The following is a 15,780-nucleotide window of genomic DNA, read 5'->3' on the forward strand; positions in this document are numbered from 1 at the left end:
ATGACTGATCCCACTCCTGGGAACCTGTATGGGAACCATCAGGTCCTTCCTGGTTCCCTGCCAGCAGAGCAGACTTTGGGTGGAGGTTGTCCCTGACAGGGGCTGTAGGCCTCGTCTCCAAATGTCCTACTTAAAGTCCACAATGCTGCTGTTTGTTGTAAAAGGCATATTTACTGCGGGGTCAGAGAGCTACCGGATCCTAAAGGTAGAACCTTCACCATAAGATCTTTAAAAACCTCCCAACTGAACAAAAGTTCCATAAAACCCAGAGTTTGCATGAATGAACAGACATCCTGGTTCAGGTACTATGGTCTGATGGGGGGTCCAGATGTTAGGAGATGATTCTCTATCCAGAGGCTGGTCTGAAAGCTAGCAGATGCTAACCAATCAGTAGCAGCAGCTGTCAGGCAGAAGGTCTGAGATGCTGACCAAATAATACTCTGATCCCTGCAAAGGAGCAAAGAGTCCAGTTAAATAAAATGATTTGCCTACTGGGTGCCATCCGTCCAATCAGAGAGTCCAACAATCCCACCAGCTCTCTGGCCCAAAGAACCAAATGTTCTTCTGGTTCCTTTGGACTCAGGGAACTCTGGCATAGAAAATCCTCTTCCTCCATCTGCTGTCTCCACTGCTCTTCTACATCCTGGTTTGATCATTAGCCATCCTAAACTAGGCTATTAGCCATCCTAAGCTAGGCTATTAGCCATCCTGAGCTAGGCTATTAGCCATCCTGAGCTAGGCTATAAGCCATCCTAAGCTAGGCTATAAGCCATCCTAAACTAGGCTATTAGCCATCCTAAGCTAGGCTATAAGCCATCCTGAGCTAGGCTATAAGCCATCCTAAGCTAGGCTATAAGCCATCCTAAACTAGGCTATTAGCCATCCTAAGCTAGGCTATAAGCCATCCTAAACTAGGCTATAAGCCATCCTAAGCTAGGCTATAAGCCATCCTGAGCTAGGCTATTAGCCATCCTGAGCTAGGCTATAAGCCATCCTAAGCTAGGCTATTAGCCATCCTAAACTAGGCTATTAGCCATCCTAAGCTAGGCTATAAGCCATCCTAAGCTTGGCTATTAGCCATCCTAAGCTAGGCTATAAGCTATCCTAAGCTAGGCTATTAGCCATCCTAAGCTAGGCTATTAGCCATCCTAAGCTAGGCTATAAGCCATCCTAAACTAGGCTATTAGCCATCCTAAGCTAGGCTATAAGCCATCCTAAACTAGGCTATAAGCCATCCTAAGCTAGGCTATTAGCCATCCTAAGCTAGGCTATTAGCCATCCTAAACTAGGCTATAAGCCATCCTAAGCTAGGCTATAAGCCATCCTAAGCTAGGCTATTAGCCATCCTAAGCTAGGCTATTAGCCATCCTAAGCTAGGCTATAAGCCATCCTAAGCTAGACTATTAGCCATCCTAAGCTAGGCTATAAGGCATCCTAAACTAGGCTATAAGCCATCCTAAGCTAGGCTATTAGCCATCCTAAGCTAGGCTATTTGCTTTACTAACACGCTGAAGAGAAACCAGCTGACTGAACAATCAATCCCATGGATCTCAGGTCCAGACCTGGTCCAGGTCCGGTCCCAGGTCCGGTTGCAGACCTGGTCCAGGTCCAGTCCCAGGTCCAGGTCCGGTCCCAGGTCAAGGTCCAGTCCAGGTCCAGTCCCGGGTCCGGTCACAGGTCCGGTCCAGGTCTGATCCCAGGTCTGGTCCAGACTTGGTCCAAGTCCGGTCCAGACTTGGTCCAGGTCCAGTCCCAGGTCCAGTCACAGGTCCGGTCCAGGTCCAGTCCCAGGTCCGGGCACAGGTCCAGGTCCAGTCCCAGGTCCGGGCACAGGTCCGGTCCAGACCTGGTCCAAGTCCGATCCAGGTCCAGTCCCAGGTCCAGTCCCAGGTCCGGTCCAGGTCCAGTCCCAGGTCCGGGCACAGGTCCGGTCCAGACCTGGTCCAAGTCCGGTCCAGGTCCAGTCCCAGGTCCAGTCCCAGGTCCGGTCCAGGTCCAGTCCCAGGTCCGGGCACAGGTCCAGGTCCAGTCCCAGGTCCGGTCCAGGTCTGGTCCAGATCACTATCATGATCTTTAAATGTTTAAGAAACACTGTATTTTTTTCATTGTCTCCCTGTTGGTTTCCATGGTAACCATGAAAAAGATCGACCAGCAGGCTGCGCAGAGGTGCTTTGACTGGTCCAGTTCTGGTTAAATGTGGGGGTGCAGAGGGCCCAGCATTATCATCTGACATAGAGCTAGGATCTATAGAAAGGATAGACTGTTTGACCTCCACCAAGGAGTCTATGTCTGTGCTTCTGTGTAAAGGACACTTTTACTAAAGGTGCTGCTCAGTCCATTAAACAATCCATTACATTTTGGTGATGAACCAGATCATAAACCAGATGCAGCATGTTTACAATTTTCCTTTAACGTCATTTAAAACGTTCCCTTCAACAGGGGTGCAGCGTTACTAAACAGAAGTGTTAACTGAAGTGCAGAGTGATCAATGTGGCAGAGGAAAAACTACACATATGCAGAATCCGGATGTGGGTGAATGTAGTGCAGAGCGTAAGTGGACTCACAATACGTCGCACTAGGAGAAAACAGGACCGGGCGGGTCTTACTGGTAATGCAGTCATATCAATAAGCGTGATGCTGGGTGAGGGTGTAGTGGGTGTGGAGATGAGGCGCTACAGAGCTTCACAACTACAAATGGCGCAGTACTGCAGGAGTCAATATTGTTTATCATGGGGTAGGGGAACGGGTGGAGACTCGGGTGGGGTGTTACGGAGGTAAATGTGCGGTAAGGGGTGAGGGTGAATAAAATGACATGCAGGAGCTGTGCTGTAGAGAGATGAGAATGAGACAATGATGAATGTGATGATGAATGATGAATGATGATGAATGCAATGATGAATCGAATAATGAGCAATGACGGAATGAAACATGAATGAATGAGAAGCACTGACAGAATGAATGACGATTGATGCTTGAATGAGATGAAGACAATAAAATGACATTGATGATGAAAGGATGAATGATGATGCTGATACTGATTGACTGTTGACTGATGAACCTTTGGACCAATGATGATTGATGGATGGAAGATGTGAAGATGTGACTATACCATGATGTGCATATCATATCGATGCACGATATGCCATGATGCATGAATGCATGAATCCGAATGAATGCATGATAATGATCAATCGCATGCATCATGCATCAATCATCGCATGCCTGATCAAATGCATGCATGAAGAATATATCATGCACATGATGCATAATATCGAATGAATGATGAATGATGATCGATGCATGCTGATCTGATGCATAATGATGCAATATGCCTGAATGCTGATCATGAATGCTGAATGCATATCATCCATCGATGCATGATGACTATGCATGATGCATGATGCATAATGCCATGCTGATGCTCATGATGATCATGATGAAATGCTGCAATGACTTATGATGACATCATCCATGCATCGAATGTATGATGCGTGAATGAATCGATGACATGAATGCAATGATGCCTGATGACATATATGAATCATGATGACTGAATGCTCGCATCCATCGATGCATGCAATCGATACATACATGATGATCGCAATGATCGCAATACTGCTATGCAATGCATTAATGCATGAATGCTGAATGATCCGAAGATGCATCCATCCATGACATATCAAAATCATCCATATCATGCTGCATGATGCCAATGACTCAATCGACATCGATGAGATCATGCATGAATTGCATCATGCATCGACCATGATATGCCATCAATGCATGAATCATATGATGCATCATAATGATGCCATGAATGCCATGAATGATGAATGCCATATGACTGCATGCATGAATGATCATGCATGATGCATGCATGCTCATATGCATATCACATGCCAATGACATGCCATCGCATGCATACATCATGCATGCATGCAAGATCGATCATGAATGATGCCATATATGAATGTGAAGATGATGCATATCTGACCATGCATAATGATGTCGATGATAATGCATGCCATGCCATGATCGAACATGATCGATTGAGTGTGCCATCAATGCATGACTGATGCATGCATCCATGATGCCATATGAATATACACCATATCATCATATATCATCAATCATCAACCATCTATCCAATATTCATCAATCATCATCATCATCAACCATCATCATCATCATCAATCATCATCAATACATCGAATCCATCAACCATCCACATCATCCAATCCACCTATCATCCATCCACATAATCCATCATCCATCAACCATCCATCTCATCATCACATCCATCCATCCAAATCCTCATCCATCCATCACATCCATCAATCCATCATCATCCATCATCATCCATCATCCATCCATCACCATCCATCATCCATCCATCCATCCATATCCATCATTCCATCCATCATCCATCATCATCCATCCATCATCCATCATCCATCATCATCCATCCATCATCATCATCCATCCATCATCCATCATCATCTATCCATCATCATCCATCCATCATCATCATCCATCCATCATCCATCATCCATCCATCCATCCATCATCCATCCATCCATCCATCATCCATCATCCATCATCCATCCATCATCCATCATCCATCCATCATCCATCATCATCCATCCATCATCCATCCATCATCCATCCATCCATCATCCATCCATCCATCATCCATCATCCATCCATCATCCATCCATCATCCATCCATCCATCATCCATCCATCCATCCATCCATCATCCATCATCCATCCATCCATCATCCATCATCCATCCATCATCCATCCATCCATCATCCATCCATCATCCATCATCCATCATCCATCATCCATCCATCCATCCATCATCCATCCATCATCCATCCATCATCCATCCATCATCCATCATCCATCCATCATCCATCATCCATCATCCATCCATCCATCCATCATCCATCATCCATCCATCATCCATCATCCATCCATCATCATCCATCCATCATCCATCCATCATCCATCCATCCATCCATCATCCATCATCCATCCATCCATCCATCATCCATCCATCATCCATCCATCATCCATCATCATCCATCCATCCATCCATCCATCCATCCATCCATCCATCCATCCATCATCCATCCATCATCCATCCATCATCCATCATCATCCATCCATCATCCATCATCATCCATCCATCATCCATCCATCATCCATCCATCCATCATCCATCCATCATCCATCCATCATCCATCATCCATCCATCATCCATCCATCCATCATCCATCCATCCATCCATCCATCATCCATCCATCATCCATCATCATCCATCCATCCATCCATCCATCCATCCATCATCCATCCATCATCCATCATCATCCATCCATCCATCCATCCATCCATCATCCATCCATCCATCATCCATCATCCATCCATCATCCATCCATCCATCCATCCATCATCCATCCATCATCCATCATCCATCCATCATCCATCCATCCATCCATCCATCCATCCATCATCCATCCATCATCCATCCATCCATCCATCCATCCATCCATCCATCCATCCATCATCCATCCATCCATCCATCCATCATCCATCATCCATCCATCCTGTACGTCTGCAGGTTGTCCATGCTGTCTCCATGTTCAGACGATGGACCCTCAGAACTCTGGAAGAACCTAACCCTGCTTCACCAGAACCAGAACCTCTGGCCCAGCTAACAGAGGTGCTGGAGTAAAGAGCCAGAATCCAGATGTTGGTCAGAAAGGTTGTTGGTCCTTCTTGCTCCTGAAGAGGCTCTGCTCTGTGATGGTCTGTCGTCATCTGGATCTTCAGCCATCATCAGTCTCTAACCAGGACTGACAGAACAGAACTGTTTACTAGACTTTACCTCCTGATCAGGAGATGTTGGACCTGATGCGAGGGTCCGGCCTTTTAGGAGGACCCTGATTCCAGACTGACTGCCAACACAGAGGGATCCGGGTTCTGACTGACCCGGTCCGATCCATTCTATTCATGTTCTGTCCTTCATGAGGGGAGGTGATGATGCACGGTCAGAACGTCCATCTTTCCTCTTTTCCTGCTCTGCTTGTATCCAGCTTTCTGAAAAGCTTCAGGTGAAATGTCAGAAGCTGAGCTTCTGTTTGGGTCCAGAACTTTGTTAATTCAGCTTGTTAAACCCAAACTGTTTTCTGCAGGATCCTGGTTTGGATCAGAACCAGCAGCCTCCTGGGCCGTCGATTACTGGGAGCCAGTGAAGTGAGAGACTGAAGCAGAGTCAGAAAAACTTTCTGCAAATGGAGGGTGTGTGTTCAGTATGTATAATGGATCAGCCCTGAGGGCAGCCTGCGAGCCCGCGGCTCGGCACACACACCGACACACACCGCCGCACACCAGCAGCACTGCAGCGCTCCCTGTTTGGGCCATTAGCTGCAGGGTAGATCTATAATGTATGTGTCTGTGTGTGTGTGTTCAGGTAAGTAACATCCATTAGTAAGTTTCTCCTCATAAAATGGATAAACACACACAGACAGAAATGCTAAAGCTCCTAGCTACAGCCGCTACAGAGCATCACTGGCTGCATCCTCCTGACTGATCTCTGAACCATTGACTCCCCGTTCAGTTCTTGAGGCCACCGCCTGCTGATCTGATTACTGATCACATGATCGATGGGTCAGTCAGGGTGCCAGAGCAGGAAGAGAGCGTCAGAAAGAACTGGCTTAGCAAGAACTAGCAGGAACAAGTTAGCTGCAGAGGATCCAGATGGAAGCAGAACTCCAGTCTTTGGAGGTTGTTACCATCAGTGAGTTCAGAGGAGGAATGGAGGTAACGTCTGGACAGGGGAGGATGATGGCGAGGGAAACTTCAGACCATGATCCCAAAACGGTAAAGCTAAAGTCCCTAGAAATATGGAAAGCACCTCTGCAGACAACCTGTGTAAAAGAACAGGTGGGAATCGAACGGTCGCTTCAAGAAGCCGAGTTATATAGACAGGAAACATCATCAACTCGTCAGACAGGAAACATCATCAACTGGTCAGACAGGAAACATCATCAACTGGTCAGACAGGAAACATCATCAACTGGTCAGACAGGAAACATCATCAACTGGTCAGACAGGAAACATCATCAACTGGTCAGACAAGAAACATCATCAACTGGTCAGACAGGAAACATCATCAACTGGTCAGACAGGAAACATCAACTGGTCAGACAGGAAACATCATCAACTGGTCAGACAGGAAACATCAACTGGTCAGACAGGAAACATCATCAACTGGTCAGACAGGAAACATCATCAACTGGTCAGACAGGAAACATCATCAACTGGTCAGACAGGAAACATCATCAACTGGTCAGACAGGAAACATCAACTGGTCAGACAGGAAACATCATCAACTGGTCAGACGGGAAACATCATCAACTGGTCAGACAGGAAGCATCATCAACTGGTCAGACAGGAAGCATCATCAACTGGTCAGACAGGAAGCATCATCAACTGGGCGGTAGAAACATCGGACTGGCTCCTTCTAGCATCTCCGACCCTTTGCTTCATTACCCTGAGCTAATAAAACTTAGGCTAACTGGCTGGTTGCCATGCCAACCAACATTCATTAGGATTACGGGGGAAGGAAATAAGATCTGTTGATGTAGACATCAGCGCCTCCTTGCTGGTCCTGACGCATCCAATCGCTTTACGGACGGTGGACTGCGGCGGGCAGTTATCTGAGCTGCTGAAGGAGGTCAAAGCCTCGTCAGATTCTCTGGAGCAAAACCAGCTGACCTTGGCCTCCTGAGAAGGTGGAGGACATGGTGGACCTTGCCTCCTGCTCCAGTCCAACAGGTCCTCCACCTCCATCCTGATCCTGGGGAATCTGCTCCACCACTACTGGGTCATCTCCAGATGGAGAAGATCATCCATCAGAGGGGCCCAGAGATGGTGAAAGTCCAGGTGGCTAGAGTCCGATTGGTCAGAGGAGCATCCAGATGTTAGCCAGGGTTAGCATAGTATGGTCCGACTCCTGCGGTGTTTGATGCTAGCTGTGTGTCTCTTAAGAGTAGCTCAGAGTAGCTTTGCCTCGTCTGTTCCTGTTTGGCTGTGACGTCATCCTGGAAAGAAACATCAGCTGTGCTGCTTCTATCAACACCCTTGTTTATAGATGTTGGAGATCGGCCTTTTTTCCAGTGTGGTCCTGTTTCTCTGACCGTGACTGAGTGGATGTGCTCTCTTCATCCTCTGGCATGGGAGCTGCCTTGGAGCTCGTCTGCCTGGCTGTGTGTTTCCTGGACGGGGCCGCCTTTTACAGTTGCCTTTTGTATCTATGCTTCTTTTTCTATGTCTGCTTCTGTCTCCTTGAACCCCAGTCGGCCTCGGCAGATGGCCGCTCACACTGAGCCTGGTTCTGCTGGAGGTTTCTTCCTGTTAAAAGGGAGTTTTTCCTCTCCACTGTCGCTACAAGCATGCTTAGTGTGGGGGATTGTATTTGAGTCAATGCAATCAACTGGTTTTCCTTAGATAGAAAACTTTGTATCAATTTGACTGTATGATCTGGTTGAACTGTAAAGTGCCTTGAGATGACATGTGTTGTGAATTTGGCGCTATATAAATAAACTGAATTGAAATTGAATTAAGGTACTACCCAGTGACACAGTGGACTGAGGTCCAGGAAGTAAAGGAAGGCAGACTGACAGCAGTGCTTCTCCCGGTTGGACCAGAGCAAAGGATGGAGGGATGGCATCTACAGAAGAGTCCTGATTGTTGGTCTGGATCCACATTACAGCCCACCTTCTTCTCCATGGGGTCGTCCCCAAAGGGTAAAACATCTCAGAACTGTCAGCGTACCAGAGGACTGTCCTTCATGCCCCTTGGTACCGCTGCTCACCACGGATGATGGTTCCGGAACGCCGGTACCACATCCAGAGAGAGGTGTAGTCCAGGTGTCTCTGGACCCTAATGAGCTCAGCACTTGGACTGGACCCATTATCAGACATCTGTGGCTTTGACTGGTCGATATTCAGGCAAAGCTTCCTACAGGATAGGTTTGTTGGAAGCAGAACTTGTGAAGAGAAGCGTTTAGGAACGGAAATCAGAACAGGATCAAACACGAGATGGACCCAACTGTTGGGGTTAGCATGGCTGGTTGGTCCACATCATCTGAGGAAGCAACCTTCACCCAAACACCTTTTCTGGTTTCAGAACACATCAAAGCTACAGCCTGAACCGTTTCTACGCCCCATCGTTCTCACCTCATACTCCTCCTTGAACCCGTAACCTTCAGCACATTTCATCTGGGTGATGTGCTGCAGGAGGTCGGCCACCCGGATGGCCGGATGCAGCTGGCCCGTCTGGTACGGCAGCGCCTCCCGCTCCGCCTCCCGCTGCTTGTAGTGGGACTGGACCAGGCTGCTGGTTTCACTGGTCTTAGTGTGGCTGCTGTCGTCTGAAGAACAACAGAGGAAGGAGAAGATGCGGGTGAGACAGAAGGTAACTGGAAAGGGTTTGGACACAGGATGGACTGGAGCAGGCTGAGAGATAAAAGCATGATCTAGCCGGTCGGAGCAGATCCAGTTAGGAGGTCTGAGTTCATTGTTGGAATATTCAAGCTGCCTTCTGGACAGACTCTGACTGGCTGAAAGTTGGATCCAGGTGACCTTTTCTCTGATACCATCCTAATGGTGGACACAAACATGGTGGGAACATCTTAGTGACGGACCCTCCCACGTCAACATGTCCTCTACAGAGGAGCACCTCAGGGACTAGGAGTCCACCTCTTCAAGCTTCTCCTGACTTCGTCTTTAGTAGCCATCATTTCCTGATGGTCCAGGAATTCTATCAGAGCTCTCATGGCTCTCCTGGTGGTCAGAACCTCAGACTCAGATCTTCCTTCCAGACCAGCGAATGTTTCATTATTTCATTGGTTTAGGATTAAACCACGTTTGTGTCGTCATTATCTGATCAGTTAAGGACAGAAGACAGGTGGACCAGGATCCCCAGGTTCTGCTTCTGTCCCTCACATTCGTTATCAGATCTTTCTAATTATCAAGCAGAGCAGCTCAGTGTTTTTGTGTGGAGACCTGGTAATGTTCTACCGAACAAAGAGCTGGTTCTGATGGTCTGGATGGTGAGAAGCTATGAGGCAGGAAGCACCTGATGAGATAAACCAGTCTGAACCAGGTACCTGGATCTCTATCTACTGGACATGAAACCAGTCTCATCGGAGTCTGTCCAAAACCAGTTTGACACCACTTTGTTTTGGTCAGCATCCACTCCCACCAGGCTGTCACCATGACAACACAAAGGAATGACATCACATGACATCACATTACATGTTTGAAGAGAGGATGATGATGGGCTCTTTTCACACTGCTAACCCCCCCACCCACCCCCAGTCTTTGGACAGCAGTGTGAAAGGAGCCGAGTTCAGAGTCCTGGAACCAACCTCCCGTTTTGTAAATGGACCTCCAAGCTGAACCTGTCCAGAACTCTGAGGTGAACACTTCAGCAAAAGACGGCAAACACAACTTCCACTACATTCTCTAGCTGTTCTTATTGGCTAGCCTGGAGGCTGACTGACCAATCAGAAGCCCTCTAACCTAACAACCCAACCAGTCAAGGTGAGGGTGATGGACCATGTGATGGACGAGGAGCTAGGTGGATGAAACAACCCATCTGAACCAATCAGAGATGACCAGATGCTGAGAGCCGATTGGTTCCACAAAGGATGGTGGGAGGGGCTTGTGTTGTGACATCATAGCTGCACATAGGGTAGAATGAGGCTTGGCCACACTTATGGATGACATCACAGTGGGTGATGAGTGTGGCTCCATGCGATGAAGTGACACCCCTCAACATGAGCCCCCCCCATTTAGCCCCCACTTTAACCACTTACCATTAATGGGCACTTTACACAGAGAGAGAAGAGAAGAAGAAGAAGAAGAGACACGAGATGAGCAACAACTTTAGCTTTTAGCTGCTCGTAAACTGTTCCTCAGCTAACACACAGCTAGCATCAAACATCTGATCACCCTATGCTAACCCGGCTAACGTCTGGATGCCTGCTGATCAGTCAACCGGGGGGGGGGAGACAGTCGGTGGGTTCCACCTCCTGCTATAAGCTGAGGCCTGCAGGGTTTACCGTCTGCTCTCAGGGTTTGAGCATAAAGTGGATCTACTAATTAGCTGAGGTCCCGTCAATGTTTGGGCGTATCCATGGCAACTCCAGCTGATCAGGCAGGGATGGTCAAAGTCTGGGGGGGGAAATCTATGTTTCCTTTTTAGCCCAAGCCAGCTGCATCCTCTCTGACGTTTCTTTATCCTGGATTCATTCGGCCAACAGGTGGAGCTTCTAACAGCTTCAGTTTAAAGAAACGCTGCATTTATTCAGTTTGTATTTCCTGGGATTCTCCTGATGTCTGCATGTTGAAAGAAAATTAAAGCTCAGAGACGCCCCCACCCCACCCCGTCCTAGTGGGCATGTTGTGACCATGCAGAGGTTGGAGGTCACAGACAGATGTGACGTCAACACGACACGCAGGAATGTTGTGGATGTGGGGATGGAGTGAAGCCCACCATCATTTTAGTAAAAACAAAAAAAAGGGGGAAAATGAGGAGCAGCTACTGAACTAAAAGGACCAAGAAAAATATTATCAGATATGAAATAAATCAAGAAAAAAAAAAATCTAATCAACAGAAAAAACAACAAACTTCTCTTTAAAAGGTTAAAAAAAGCAAAGCATTTAAAAGACAAAACCTCTAAAGATGCCAGAAATAAACATAAAAACAAGAAATAAACATAAAAACAAGACAGATAAAGAAAAAAGATTAAACGTTTTCAGAAAAACGAAAGCAAAGCAGCAGAACAAGGAGCAAGCAGGGATGGATGGAAGTCTCTTTCTGTCTGTCCCCTCCTCTGTCCTGTCTGTCCACTTCCTGGCTGCCTCTAAACCTCAACCTGACCTCCTGCAGAGGAAACAAGGAAGAGAGTCTCACCGAGGATGGCTGTGGGTACGAATGGATCTGCCATCAGGAGCAGCAGATAGACAGAGAGGAAAGACAGGACAGAGGAGAGAAGGAGACAAAAAGACACGTCAGCTTTCTGAGTTTGGCTGAATGTTGGTGATTTTATACTGACCAGCTCTGAGTACCTGCTCCGTGATGCATTCACAGACAGTGTGACACATTCACTATTCCAGTGTGATGCATTCACTGACAGCGTGATGCATTTACTATCCCTGTGTGATGCATTCATTGACCCTGTGTGATCCTTTCACTGACCCTGTATGTTGCATTCACTGACCTTGTGTGATGCATTTGCTGTCAGGGTGACAAATTCACTGACAGTGGGATGCATTCACTGAGCGTGATGCATTCACTGAGTGTGATGCATTCACTGAGTGTGGTGCATTCACGGTCAGTGTGATGCATTCACTAACCCATGTGATGCATTTACCGACCCTGTGTGATGCATTCACTAACCCCATGTGATGCATTCACTAACCCCATCGGATGCATTCACTAACCCCATGGGATGCATTCACTAACCCCATCGGATGCATTCACTAACCCCATGTGATGCATTCACTAACCCCATGGGATGCATTCACTAACCTCATGTGATGCATTCACTAACCCCATGGGATGCATTCACTAACCCCATGTGATGCATTCACTAACCCCATCGGATGCATTCACTAACCCCATGGGATGCATTCACTAACCCCATGGGATGCATTCACTAACCCCATGTGATGCATTCACTAACCCCATGGGATGCATTCACTAACCTCATGTGATGCATTCACTAACCTCATGTAATGCATTCACTAACCTCATGTGATGCATTCACTAACCTCATGTGATGCATTTAAAGTCAGTGTGATGCATTCACTAACCTCATGTGATGCATTCAAAGTCAGTGTGATGCATTCACTAACCTCATGTGATGCATTCAAAGTCAATGTGATGCATTCACTAACCTCATGTGATGCATTCACTAACCTCATGTGATGCATTTAAAGTCAGTGTGATGCATTCACTAACCTCATGTGATGCATTCAAAGTCAGTGTGATGCATTCACTAACCTCATGTGATGCATTCAAAGTCAATGTGATGCATTCACTAACCTCATGTGATGCATTCAAAGTCAGTGTGATGCATTCACTAACCTCATGTGATGCATTTACTAACCCTGTGTGATGCATTCACTGTAAGTGTGATGCATTCACTGTCAGTGTGATGCATTCACTAACCCTGTGTGATGCATTCACTGTCAGTGTGATGCATTCACTGTCAGTGTGATGCATTTACTGACATTCAAATGCATGAATTGACCCTGTGTGATGCATTCACTGACCCTATGTGGTGGGGTAGTGGTTACCTGGGTAGTAGGAGTTCGGTGCAGAGGTGCTGATGGTGTTGGTCTTAAGGGTAAAAGAGGAAGGAGATGACATGTCTGTATAGAAACACAAAAAACAGAAGTTGTTATTGTCCATGAACTCATTGCTACGTCGGCTCTAACCCCTACATCCCTCCATCACTATATAGTGAACTTTATAGTGAACTCAGTTCACTGACCGTTCAGACAGATGATCACTACTTTTTACTCCCCGTTGGTGAATCCCAACACGGTGGCTCCGCCATCTTTGTTCTTTTTAGGCCCATGATGCTTTGCAAGGAGAGCTCTCACAAAGCATTCTGGGATATATCTGCTTGTCTAGTGACAATCTCTGTCGTCCGCTCTATTCAGCTGGAAACACACGGCGAGAAGGTGGGGGCCGGGTGGTGAGGGTTACGGGGGCGAGAAACGCAGGAAACCAGGACCTGATCCTCCAGGAGGACCTGATCCTCCAAGAGGACCTGATCCTCCAGGAGGACCTGATCCTCCAAGAAGACCTGATCCTCCAGGAGGACCTGATCCTCCAGGAGGACCTGATCCTCCACGAGGACCTGATCCTCCACGAGGACCTGATCCTCCAGGAGGACCTGATCCTCCAAGAAGACCTGATCCTCCAAGAGGACCTGATCCTCCAGGAGGACCTGATCCTCCACGAGGACCTAATCCTCCAGGAGGACTTGATCCTCCAAGAGGACCTGATCCTCCAAGAGGACCTGATCCTCCAAGAGGACCTGATCCTCCACGAGGACCTGATCCTCCAGGAGGACCTGATCCTCCACGAGGACCTGATCCTCCAGGAGGACTTGATCCTCCAAGAGGACCTGATCCTCCTGAAAAGGTTCCTGTTCTGAAGCTCTCAGGTTTAAAAGGTCACCACCTGTTAGCTTAGCATAGGGCCCTTCATTAGCAGGAGGACTAATGGATGACGTCTCTAACATTGACCTGTTTGCTTTGAGCAGACAGAAATGAAGGCTGCTGCTATGCTAACAGCTGCCTTTTAATGGAACCTTCCAGCTGTTGCCACTGGGCTGATATAACCAAACAATAAGCATTGCTCGCTTACTGGTTTCTCTGTGTTTTGAAGGGCCTACAGCTCTTCTTCTGTCTGTGGTTCTATGTGAGCTGAATCTGGACCTCCTTGGCATCCATGTTCCTGTCTGGGTTTGTAGTTCAGTTCCCAGGAAATGTTCCCTTTGTTCTGCTTGAGAAGAACCTGAGCCGTGGAACATGGCAGACTGACTGATCCTGACATGATGTGAATTGGAGCTATAGAAATAAAATGAATTGAAATTGAATTGAAATTTCGAGGATTAATTGATGAATTGATGGAGTTGAGCTGATGAACGAGGTGCGGTCGGCGCGGTGATCATCCACCGCAGCAGTCAGGAAGTCTTCCTCACAGAGAGGAGCTGCAGTAACAGCAGGGATGAGCAGAGGAGCTGAAGGCCTGAGGGAAGGTCAGCTTCTCCAGTTTCTTGATTAATGCTTAGTCACATCACCTGCAGCATCTTAGAGCAGATCCTTCTGCAGCGAACACAAACGCTGCTGCAGGACACAGAGACAGACGTCTCTGCAGACAGAGACTGGCTCTGATTAATCTCCCTCCTCTGCATCATCGCCTCAGATTGATCCTGCTGCTCAGGTTTCCTTCCCTGCCTGGATTTTCTCCTTATTCTCAGCCAGTTAAGCAAATTCTGACACCTAAAGAGGGAGAGAGCAGATCCATCATCTGGAACCAGTCTGCCCATCATCCTGGTTATATGGAACCAGTCTGCCCATCATCCTGGGACTCTGGACCCAGTCTGCCCATCATCCTGGTACCTCTGGAACCAGTCTGCCCACCATCCTGGTACCTCTGGAACCAGTCTGCCCATCATCCTGGTACCTCTGGAACCAGTCTGCCCATCATCCTGGTACCTCTGGAACCAGTCTGCCCACCATCCTGGGACTCTGGAACCAGTCTGCCCATCATCCTGGGACTCTGGAACCAGTCTGCCCATCATCCTGGTACCTCTGGAACCAGTCTGCCCACCATCCTGGGACTCTGGAACCAGTCTGCCCATTATCCTGGGACTCTGGAACCAGTCTGCCCACCATCCTGGGACTCTGGAACCAGTCTGCCCACCATCCTGGGACTCTGGACCCAGTCTGCCCATCATCCTGGTACCTCTGGAACCAGTCTGCCCACCATCCTGGTACCTCTGGAACCAGTCTGCCCACCATCCTGGTACCTCTGGAACCAGTCTGCCCATCATCCTGGGACTCTGGAACCAGTCTGCCCATCATCCTGGTACCTCTGGAACCAGTCTGCCCACCATCCTGGGACTCTGGACCCAGTCTGCCCATTATCCTGGGACTCTGGAACCAGTCTGCCCATCATCCTG

General features: G+C 47.8%; 1 protein-coding gene across 11 annotated transcripts in view; it reads right to left on the reverse strand.

Moving 5' to 3' along the window:
- The window catches only part of LOC119784034 (receptor-type tyrosine-protein phosphatase mu-like), a 175,520-nt gene that overhangs the window by 50,814 nt on the left and 108,926 nt on the right, over window positions 1-15,780 (reverse strand). For 6 of the 11 annotated variants that reach the window (XM_038285926.1, XM_038285887.1, XM_038285933.1 and 3 more), the window contains 4 exons: window positions 13,379-13,453; window positions 11,991-12,017; window positions 10,891-10,902; window positions 9,248-9,441 (listed from right to left, as the gene is read on the reverse strand). In XM_038285926.1, the coding sequence (XP_038141854.1) occupies window positions 9,248-9,441; window positions 10,891-10,902; window positions 11,991-12,017; window positions 13,379-13,453 (308 nt within the window). The remainder of the gene's footprint in view (window positions 1-9,247; window positions 9,442-10,890; window positions 10,903-11,990; window positions 12,018-13,378; window positions 13,454-15,780) is intronic. The other 5 variants (XM_038285909.1, XM_038285958.1, XM_038285950.1 and 2 more) reach the window with 2 other exon arrangements.

The sequence above is a fragment of the Cyprinodon tularosa genome, unplaced genomic scaffold, assembly GCF_016077235.1.
Source record: "Cyprinodon tularosa strain WSP-4 unplaced genomic scaffold, ASM1607723v1 ctg1058, whole genome shotgun sequence".
Classification (NCBI taxonomy): domain Eukaryota; kingdom Metazoa; phylum Chordata; class Actinopteri; order Cyprinodontiformes; family Cyprinodontidae; genus Cyprinodon; species Cyprinodon tularosa.